The 9,936-nt window shown below is 54.1% G+C and overlaps 1 protein-coding gene across 1 annotated transcript; it reads right to left on the bottom strand.

Moving 5' to 3' along the window:
• Nucleotides 1-1,537: 1,537 nt before the first annotated feature.
• TREML2 (triggering receptor expressed on myeloid cells like 2) lies at nt 1,538-9,664 on the bottom strand. The gene is made up of 5 exons (XM_032410109.1): nt 9,444-9,664; nt 6,931-7,251; nt 3,101-3,515; nt 1,940-2,046; nt 1,538-1,632 (listed from the first exon to the last, which is right to left on the bottom strand). Exons 1-5 carry the CDS (start codon nt 9,502-9,504, stop codon nt 1,538-1,540), a joined length of 999 nt encoding a protein of 332 aa, XP_032266000.1. The 5' UTR covers nt 9,505-9,664.
• Nucleotides 9,665-9,936: the final 272 nt, after the last annotated feature.

The raw sequence follows: 9,936 nt of genomic DNA, 5'->3' as shown, positions 1-9,936 counted from the left end.
CCCCCCCCGCCCCCCCAGTTAGACACCAAGGTCGTGGCCACACCCTCCTGCTAAGGAGGATGGATTTCATTTTGTGTGTGTGTGTGTGTGTGTGTGTGTGTGTGTGTGTGTGTGTCCTGGCACCAAGCTTGTCCATTCCTCAATCTGAGTCTCTCCTCTAGTGCCCTCTCCTGGACGTAGGACAGAGGTGCCTCCTCCCTGCTGTCCCCCAGAATTACCTCCTGCCCCTTCCTCTCTCCCCGCATCCATTCTGGAGTGGCCCCCCAGCTACCCATCAAGGCCCGGGCTGTGTCACTCTCTTGACTGTGACATTTGCTCTCACACCGGGGAGGTCCCTGCTCCGGGGCGCAGAGTGGAGATGTCACATCCATCCTTAGGTGCTTATTTCAGTTGCTCCAGGCTGGTGGAGGCCCTACTCCAGGGGACAAATCCAGCCCATATTCTCCAGTCTTCACTGTGGAAGAGGCCAAGTCTGAGCCAAGAGCCAGTGAAGCAGAGGCCAGACTCCTAGGGCCATTGGACCCCTGGTGAGGCTCCTTGGCTCCATCCTCCCCACCTCTTCCCCACCCAGGCGTTCCTCCAGGCTGTGCTCTGCTCCAAGCTGTGCTTGCTGGGTCACAAGTAGCTCCTCTCTTCCCAGGGGACGATGAGTCCCGGGGGAAGGTGGGTGATCTACTCTTTCTCGGAGCCGTGGCCTCCCCTGCCACGGACTCCCGAGGGCCCTCAGTCTCCTATGGGAGCTCAGACCTGGAGCTTGGAACTGGGGGAGAGAGCCCCGAGTGCAGCCTCTGCACGCCAGTCTCTGGGCGACCTGGTCACAGCTTTCCAGGGAGGGCCGGCCAATGGGTAGCACCAGTGGGAGGGTGGGCTCTGCTGGCTTCCAGGACTTGAGGGACAAGCAGCTGCCGTCAGGACAGGGCACATCCAGACGCCCATCAGAGGACGCAGGGCCCTGAGGGTGGGGGACTTGGACCATTCTGGGGTCCCCTGTTGCCAACATCCCTGTGGACCTCCAGCTCTTAGTCGCTGTTCCTTCCCCTCCAAGACGGGGCCCTTGACACACTGGTTGCCTCTGGGACTCTTTCTTCCCCAAGCCCAGGGGAAGCTTGAGGGGAGCAGAGGGAAGCTGAGGACACAGGGTTCCAGATGGGGAGAGGACCTCTGTCCCCCTGTCTTCTCCCCCCCTCTGCTCCATAGCAAGGGGTTCCGAGGCCCACGGGACCTGGAGCTCTCTGTGTACAGCACCATCAGGACTTCCCCGCCACCCAGCTGGGACCCAGGGCTCTGTGGCTCTGAGCAGAATCCCCTCGGTGGCTTCCCCTGGGGTTTCCTGCCTGGTACTCCCCATTCTGGGGGCTGTCCCAGGTTCCCGGCAGCTCAAGGCGACTGAGCAGGTGAAGAGCAGCCTCTGGTTCTGGGGAGGCCTGAGTCCAGCCTTGAACAAATCCTCAGCCTGGCTCCAGTTCAGACAGGTCCCCATCTTCACCCTCCTCTGGCCTCCAAAGGCCCCTCCAGGAGGAGCTCACGCACTCCATAGTTAAGTGGCCTCAGACCAAGCAGGCTTCCACGGAGGCTCCAGTCTTCCAAGTGGGTCCCTCCAGGGTCTAGCAGGATCATTGCACACCCTGTAGCCTGTGAGGACAAGGAGAGAGATGAAGAGGGGCAGGGCTCCTGCTCTCTCCTCCTCCCATGATCCTGGGCCAGTCCATCCCCTCTTCTGGCTCTGCCCTCTGCTTCCTGCCAAGTCAGCCCCAGAGGGTCATGGTGTGCTGTTCCTGCCTGCCCACCCTCCTCCCTCGCCTGGGTGCCAAGTAGTCTTTGTGGCTGGACCCAGGGAAGGACATACCGCCTGGGGACAGAGTGCAGTCAGGCGCTTTGGCAAGTGTATCAAACCCCAGTGCTCTGCCCTCAGGAGGCTGGGAGGGTGGGCTGTACTCACTTCCCATGTGTCTCTTCTTCCAGAACCCATAGACCAGGATCAACATCACAGACACTGGGAGGAAGATCAGCATCCCCAGGAGCACAATGGGATATGAATCCTGGTGCCTGAGGGGACGGGACAGAGCAGGGAGGAGGTGAGCACCCAGTTGCCCCCACCCTGACCCATGTCTTTCTGCATGCCCCATGAGAGGAGCCCGGACCTGGAGAAATCTTCACAGCCCTGCTGGGAGTGTTTGCCTCCCTTTCTTGGGGACCCAGCTGTAGCAGGAGGAAGTGAGGAGCTCAGAGGTCAGGGGAAGAAGTCCCAGGTGGAGGGGGGCATCTTTCCACTTTAGAGCCTCCCCTCCATTGTTCCCCCAATCATGACTGCATCGCTGAGGATGAGAACTCTAAGAGACTCCCATTTGTGACAGATGAGACTGAGAGTCTTGCTCTCCTCATAGAGAGAGGCTCTCCTTGTGGCCCTTCCCTCCTTTGTCCTCTGAAGCAGATGCGGTAGGTGCACGGCCTGAATCCCCTTGCACCAGCCCTCAGCACCTCCATCTAAATTTTTTTCAGCCTGAGGACTTTCTCCTGTTCCTAGAGCCCTCATTGCTACCCATGGCAGGCAGCCCCCCACTGATGACCAACACGAGTAGTGTTGGTGCAAGAGTAGCTGTATCAATACCCCAGCTCCCTCGCCCTTCAGCTGGGAGTCCGATCCTGGGCCCCAGAGCCTCCCCTAGGCTTGAGCTCCACTGCCCACAATGGTGGCCAGCTTGATTAGGTTCTCTACCAACTGTTCCTCGTCTCCCTTCCCCACACTCTTTCCAGTACTCCTGGTCCCAGAGGCTGCTTCTGGGGGAGCCCAAATTAAAGCCACCACCATTTCCCACTTCCTACCCCAGAGCCACATCCTTGTCCTGCCCCAACCTTCTCCTCTCCATCCGCAGACTCTTACACTGACCCGTCCCCAACCCTCACTTCTTACTGCCATCCTTTATGTCACATCTCCATCCTGGCATCTGGCCTCCTACCCACCTCCCATTCAGCAGCAGGCCAGACGACTTCCTGCAAAGGGAAGCTCTGCTATAACATCCGCACCTTGAGGTCTGTTCAGGCACCAATTATTGTTGCCTTATCTGGTCAAAAGTCACCCAAGCCCAGGACCCACGGGTACCTGATAGGGGATAATTTGTTGAGGAGAGCCCCGCTAGTATGACACATTCCCGTGGTGGGCGATCGGGTGTGCAGGTGCCCAGCCCTGGTGGACATGGATGCTGGGCCAGCAGAGGAGGCTCTGGCGTCACTGGGAGACACAGTCACTGTCTGGGATTCCACGGTCCTCCTGGGCCCCGTGGCAGAAGGGCCAGTGCTGGTGAAGCTGAAGCCCGTCATGGAGGTCAGTCTGATGGACTCTGAGGCAGTGGGGGGCACGAGTCTGGTCAAGGTGAGGAGGCCAGGTGTGAGCACTGTCATGCTGGTGGTGAAAGGGGCATCAGGGCCTGAGGTGGGGGCTGGGCCCGATGTGACAATTCCACTCTTGAGGATATTGGCCAGCTGTCTAAGAGGAGTGCTTCTCTTGGTCGTGGAGGCTAAGGGGCCAGAGAGAGAGGAACATTAGACTGAGTAGGGGGCCTCACTGATGGGAGCAGATCCTCATCTCCCCTCCTTGACCTTGGACCCAGGATTCTGCTTTGCTGTGTGACCATATGTGGGTTTGCCAGGGAGAAGAAGTGGGCACAGTAAAGAAGGAAGAGACTCTCACAGTTTCTTTAACCTACCCTGTCAGGCCAACTTCCCTCCCAGCCCCCATCTCTCTAGTCGCTTCCAGACCCTTCTCATTCCTGTGCGCCAAAGAGATCTCTTCACTATGATGTTGAACAGGGACTTTTCCAGGTGCTCCATAATTGGTGACCAGGGTCCAGAAATGAGGACAAAGAAGCATCGAAGGCCCACATTCCGAAGAATGCCTCCAGCAGCAGGGTCAGATGCCCCCCTTAGGAGCTTACGAAGAGACACCTGCTCCTATCATCCAAACCCTCAGCCTTTTACCTCTCCTAGGAGGCTGGCATTTGGATGGTGGAAGAGGAAGGGGTTGTAGGAAGCGTGAGGTCCCATTTGGGGCAGTGTGGTGGAGTCTATCTCCACAGAGAACAAGAGAATTGGAGAGAGATGGTGGGGGAGAGAGAGGGCTGGCACAGGCTGCCACATCCCATGACTGTGCATGGCAAGGACACACTCCTGAGGGCCAAATGGCCACCATGGAAGGTACCCATCTTTCTGGGCAAGGGAACCCAGAACAAGCGGCATTGGTGAGAGTGGGGATAGGGGAAGAGGCTGACCTGGAGCCAGACCTCCCTCATCACCCTACTCAGCAGTAGGGAGACCTCAAAGACCCTTCAGAGAACTCACATGTAGGTGACTTGGGGGAGCCAACATTTAGACACCCACCTTACAGAGGATCGCAAAGGGCTGGGTAGAAAAGAGTAACACCCAACAGAAAGAGAACTACGGCGGGCAGTGAAGTCACACAACCACTTCCCTTTCTTCATTCCTGCCTCAATGCACCAGGGGATTGGAAGGAGAAAGCAGGACGAGGTACTGAGAAGAACCCCACCTTCCCCACCTGCCAAGATGAAGGAGAGGGAATTAGGCAGCAGGCTAACCTCTTCCCTACTCTGGGTGGCTTGGGCCATAACGTGTGGTCTTCAAGAAGGAGTAGAACATATATTGCTAGAAGATTAGAATTTTTACATGGGCTGATGATTTTTTATTTCCTAATAACTGAAAAGGTCTGCAAAGTTGGAATCTCCCCAAATGGTCTTTAAAAGGTAGACCATGGGATTTGACAATGGAGGGGGTGGGGGATATGCAAAAAAAAAAACAAAACCATTTCATGTTTGTATCCCTGCAAATTAAGATTTCGATATACTTGGTTTCAACTATTCCCTGGGTCTAAAGCAGAACCGGAGAGGGGGAATGAGATTTGGCCCCACATCTTAGAGATAGCAGTTGCCCTAGCTCAGACACAACAGAAGAGGGGGGGTGCAGGTGGGTCAGGGAAATGGGGAAGGGTAATTAACTCATGTCATCATCACTGGCTGCTTTTTTCAGATTCTCTTGCTGGTTCCTCACCCTTTCCTATCATATAAATGTGGGAGGACCTCAGGCTTGGCCCGTCTCTCTTTTTCTACACTGAAGGGAGAACTTTTACATCCCCTTGATTTTTTAACAGCTTTTTAAAGATATTATTCACATTCCATATACCACACCCATTTGTAGCACCAAATTCAATGACCTTTAGTATATTCACAGAGTCGTGCAGCCACCACCAGAGTCATGCAGCCAGTCAATTTTAGAACATATGCATCATCTCCAAAAGAAATCCCCACCCTTTAGCTATTACCCTCTACCTCCCTTTCTTTTCCCCCGGCCCTAAGCAACAACTAATCCTCTTTCTGTCTGTATAGATTTCTCAAATCCCCTAGACTTTAAACTATCTTCACAGAGGTGTGCCTGTGTGGCTCAGTCAGTTAAGCATCTGACTTTGGCTCAGGTCCTGATCTCAGGGTTGTGAGATGGAGCCCCTTCTCCCTCTGGCTCCCTGTTCAGTGGGCAGTCTGCTTCTCCCTCTCACTCTGCCCCTGCCCTCCCCTACTGGTGCTTGCTGTCTTTCTCTCAAATAAATGGATAAAAAAAATCTTTAAAAAAAGAACCAATAAAAATAAACTATCCTCACAGAGATACTTCCAAGTATATTCCCAGCTCTGACTTCTCACCTGAGCTCCAGGCTGATATATTCACTGCTGATCCATTTGCCCACCTGGAGTTCTAGGAGGTGTCTTAAACTTAACATGACCAAAGACAGCTCTTGATTTTTCTCCTCCAAACTGGCTCCTCTCCAGAGTCACCCTACCCAATAAATGGTACTGTCATGCACCTTGCTGATGGAATAGAAAACCTTAGAGTCACTCTTGATTCCTCCCTTTCGTTCACCTCCTGTCTTACCTCCAAAGTGTACAGTGTGGGCACGAAGTCTGAACATCACAGATTTGAAACCTTCCACTTCTCTCCACCTCCAGGGCCCACGTCCTACTTTAAGACACTGCCATTCTCGACCAGAATACCCACAGTGGTCTCTCTGCTCATCTCTTACCCTTCCACAATCCATCCTCCACACAGCAGCTGTTATAATCTTAAAGACAAGCCACAACACACCCCTGTAAACTCTCCAGTACCTCCTATTGTACTTAGAATAAAACTCAAACTCCACATCATAGACTTTAGGGCTGCTGTTTGACTCTCCCAACCTCATCTCCTGCCACTGTGCCCCACACTCAATATGGGGCAGCCACACAGCCCTGCCTTATACAAGCCCAGCTCTTTCTCACCTCAGGGCCTTTGCACATGCAGTTCTCCCCGCCTAGACTATGAAGCACCAACATTTCAAGAGGGCTAAAAAGCTCTCCTCATGCAAGGCTCTGCTTGATGTCATCTGCCAGGGAGGTCCTCTCTGGTCTCTGGTGCTTCAATAGCTCCCCCACCACTGAGTTACTTTCTAGTTTGTCACACTGTTTGATTTTCTTAAGAACATTTATTGTTATCTACAATTATTCGTCTGATGATGTGCGATCACCTGTCATCTCTCATAGGGCAGGACTGCGTCTAGTCCCTGGCATAGAGTTGGGACTCAATGAATATATATTGAACAGATGATGGAATAAAAACAAAGCACAGAGAGCCCTAAGTTTGAATCTTATCTCTGCCACTTGCTAGCTCTGTGACCCTGGGCAAGGTCAGATCCACAGAAGGCTTTTTAGATCTCATTTTCTTCATTGGGGAAGTGGGGGACAATAATGCCCATGAAGATGTCAGTAAAGGAACCATGAGAACCCTGTGGCACAACACACCCACTGATGGATGATTCTTCTCACTACCTCTGCTGCGAGTGGAGTACGGGGCAGGGAGGACACCCTTACCCTCCCAGTGCCCTGCAGGCCTGCTCACCTGGAGACACTTCCAGCAGGAAGCCCATCAGAGGGTACAGGGTCCCAGAGCTATTGCGCATGCACCAGTACCGGCCAGAGTCCTGGCGCCTGAGGGCCGCCATGGTGATCTTGACCGCCTTGGCCTTGGCATCATCCTGCAGCAAGTAGCGCGGCCCCTGCACCCAGCCCCGGGCGAATCCAGGCTCACATCTCTTCCTCCTGATTTTGCACCATACCTTGCCCTCCACGTGGTTTTTGCGGCTCTTGTAGGAGCACTGCACAGATAGAGTCTCCCCTTCAAAGTGCTGCACTTTAGTGTACACGTTCTCGGCAGGGACACCTGGGGAGACACCGCTGGTGAGCAAGGTCTGGTGACAGAGGCATCTCGAAGGTCGGGGTGAGGGGAGAGGAGGTGGATACTGTCCTGCTGTTATGGGACTCAACAGTTTCAGGGAGAAACACAGCCCTACTCTGAAAGAATTTACACCCCCCCCCCCATCCGATTAGAGGAGATGCACAGGCCCTGCTAAAAACTAGCTCCCAGTCCGAGGGGGGAGACACAGGCCACTCCCTCAGGGAGCTTCCAGTCTGTTGGAGTAGACGCTAGTCCTGCCCTCTGGGAGTTCCCAATCTGATGAGAAAGACAATAGTCCCATGCCCTTGGGGGAGTTCTAGGATGAAGATACAAGGCTAGCCCTCAGGGAACTCCCAGTTTGATGGTGGAGACACAGGCACAGCCCTCAGGGAGCCCCCAGGCTAATGGAGGAAACTCAGCCCTTACACTCAGGGAGCTCCAACTGACACAGCCCCATTTTTCATGGTATTTTCTAGCCCAATGGGAAGATACTAGCCCCATCTTCAAGGTTTTGTGGGAAAGACCCGGGTCTTGTCCTCAGTGAGAGAGATACACAGACACAAACAGAAGTCACAAAGTTATAAAATTCCAGAGCACAAACAACTTAGATAGATAAGAAAATCCAATATTTGAAAAAATGAAGAGTAGTTATTTATTTCACAAATAAGTCCATCATAGTTATCTTTTAAATAGCAAGTTGTCGTAGTTCATTTTAGGTACTATTTCATTTTAAAGCATTCTAGTTGCATAAAACCCAGAGATTAAAAATGACCAAACATGCATCTAAGTTCCCAATGGAGTGCAAACCGAAGAACTCTACAATTATTCACTGTTCGTCCACAGCCTGTTACAGTCTCCGCCTAGAAATAAGATGTGGTCCGTGCATTTCACAATCCACAGCTGGCAGGGAGAGAGTAGAACTAGGGGTAGGGGTGGGGAGTCAGGGGACAGGGAGAGGGACAAAGCTATGATGGGCTCCCTCCACTCCACTGCCCACCATACCTCAGCACTTACTCCTCTCACACCCCCCACAGCCTGCCGTCAACACACACACACACACACACACACACACACACACGTTTCTCCCCAGCAGGACAGAGTGCAGAGCACACATTTTGGAGTCTAAATAAATATGGGTTCAAACCCTGGTTCCACCATTGACTGTGTAAGTAGACCCCATAAGTCTCTGTTTCTTCATCTGTCTCGGTTTGGCTGTGGGAACTGGGCCTCAGGACGGTGCCTAGAAGGTAGCTGGGACTCCACGTGCTTCCTTTTCTCAAACGCAGGTTGCTCCAGACTTCTCCAGTCGAGCCCAGAGCTGCGATAGCCAAGGACCCCGCACATGACAGGAGATATCTACCTGCTTCCAACTCAGCTGCACTACAGCTGAGGCTTGGGGTAAGGTAGCACCCTCTCTGAGCATCCCTTTGTCCCGAACAAACTAAAGAGAATGACCCAACTCAGTGATTTGGTGGGTGGGAGGTTTGGGGAACCCCAGGATTGCTCCGCACAGGAGACATACTTCTGCCCTGGCAGAGGGAGAAGGATCTCTAGGAGACGTGCGGGGTGGGGTGCCCTTGGGAAGGGTCTGTGTTCGTTTGTGCCCACCTTTCACCCCCTCACAGGCGGTGGCCAGAACTGAACAGGAAAGGGTAACTTGGTGGCCATGGCAGTAAGGGAAGCAGGATTAGGGGAGGCCCCCTCAAGGGGCATTTAGTAACTATGAGGTGAGCGAGGTCTTCAAGGATGGCTTCCCCTCAGGACAGGGGGTAGTGGCCCAAGCCACTTAGCCAGTTAAAACACACACACACGTGATGCAATGATTCATGTACGCACCAAACAGGGCTTTCTCGACAAGGGAAGGAGACTTTTTGGGTGAGGAAATCAAGTGTCCATGGTCGGAGGTCCTGACCAAGCCTGGCAGATGAAGGGGCCCACCCAGAGAGGGTCCAAATCTTTATCTTAGTTTGTGAGTCCTGTGTTAGCTTTGCCTGGGGCCAGATAGTGGGACGTGACCTTCTTACTGGTTAGGAGCCACTAGGTCAGCCCCATCTCCTCTGCCTTCTCCTCCAACCCCACAAGGCATGAAACGAGATTACTGGGCAAGGAAAAGCCGGGAGGGAGAGTCCCGCAAAAGGCCATCCTCTCCTCCCCGGCCAGCTCCTCTGCCCTCTCACCTGAGACAGGGCCCTGGAACCACAGCAGCGGGGGCAGAAGCAGCAAGAAGGTGGGAGCCATGGCTCCATCCAGCTGGGGACAGTCGCAGGCCAGCGGGGGGCCGGGACACCTCGAATCCAGGTTTAGGGGCCCAGGCCAATGCAGGATGTGCCACTTAGGTCTGCCAGGGAAGGACCTGGCGTTCTGAAAGTGCAGTTGCCCATTTAGGGAAGTGAGGAAGTTGTGGGACCCACTGTGATCAGCAGACCGCGGGGCCCGCAGAGCCTACGGAGGGCGGTGCTGGATGCTGTTTACGCCCTCTTCCCCGAAACTTCAGGCAGGTGTGGCTGCTCCACCCAGTCAGCCCCCCACACCCCGCCCCCCAGCTCAGGAAGGGTTCTTGGGGTCAGAAGACTTCCCATCCTCTCCAGTCCCCCCCTGGAAACAGGCCCGGTGGGGGTGTCTCCTAGCCTGAAGCAGGGGATTGGTGTAGGGGGCTGGGGTGAGTTTTCT

Source organism: Phoca vitulina, unplaced genomic scaffold, assembly GCF_004348235.1.
Source record: "Phoca vitulina isolate PV1807 unplaced genomic scaffold, GSC_HSeal_1.0 scaffold11, whole genome shotgun sequence".
NCBI lineage: Eukaryota > Metazoa > Chordata > Mammalia > Carnivora > Phocidae > Phoca > Phoca vitulina.
The sequence above is the reverse complement of the archived record's forward strand: the minus strand, read 5'-3'. Positions and strand labels throughout refer to the sequence as shown.

Bases quoted from the DNA above. Each gene is read 5' to 3' on its own strand.
- TREML2 (XM_032410109.1), bottom strand. From the start codon at position 9,504: ATGGCTCCCACCTTCTTGCTGCTTCTGCCCCCGCTGCTGTGGTTCCAG. The intron at 7,252-9,443 runs GTGAGAGGGCAG...GTGTCTCCCCAG, and splicing joins GTTCCAGGGCCCTGTCTCAG to GTGTCCCTGCCGAGAACGTG. The intron at 1,633-1,939 runs GTGAGTACAGCC...TTGTCCTCACAG, and splicing joins GAAGAAGAGACACATGGGAA to GCTACAGGGTGTGCAATGAT.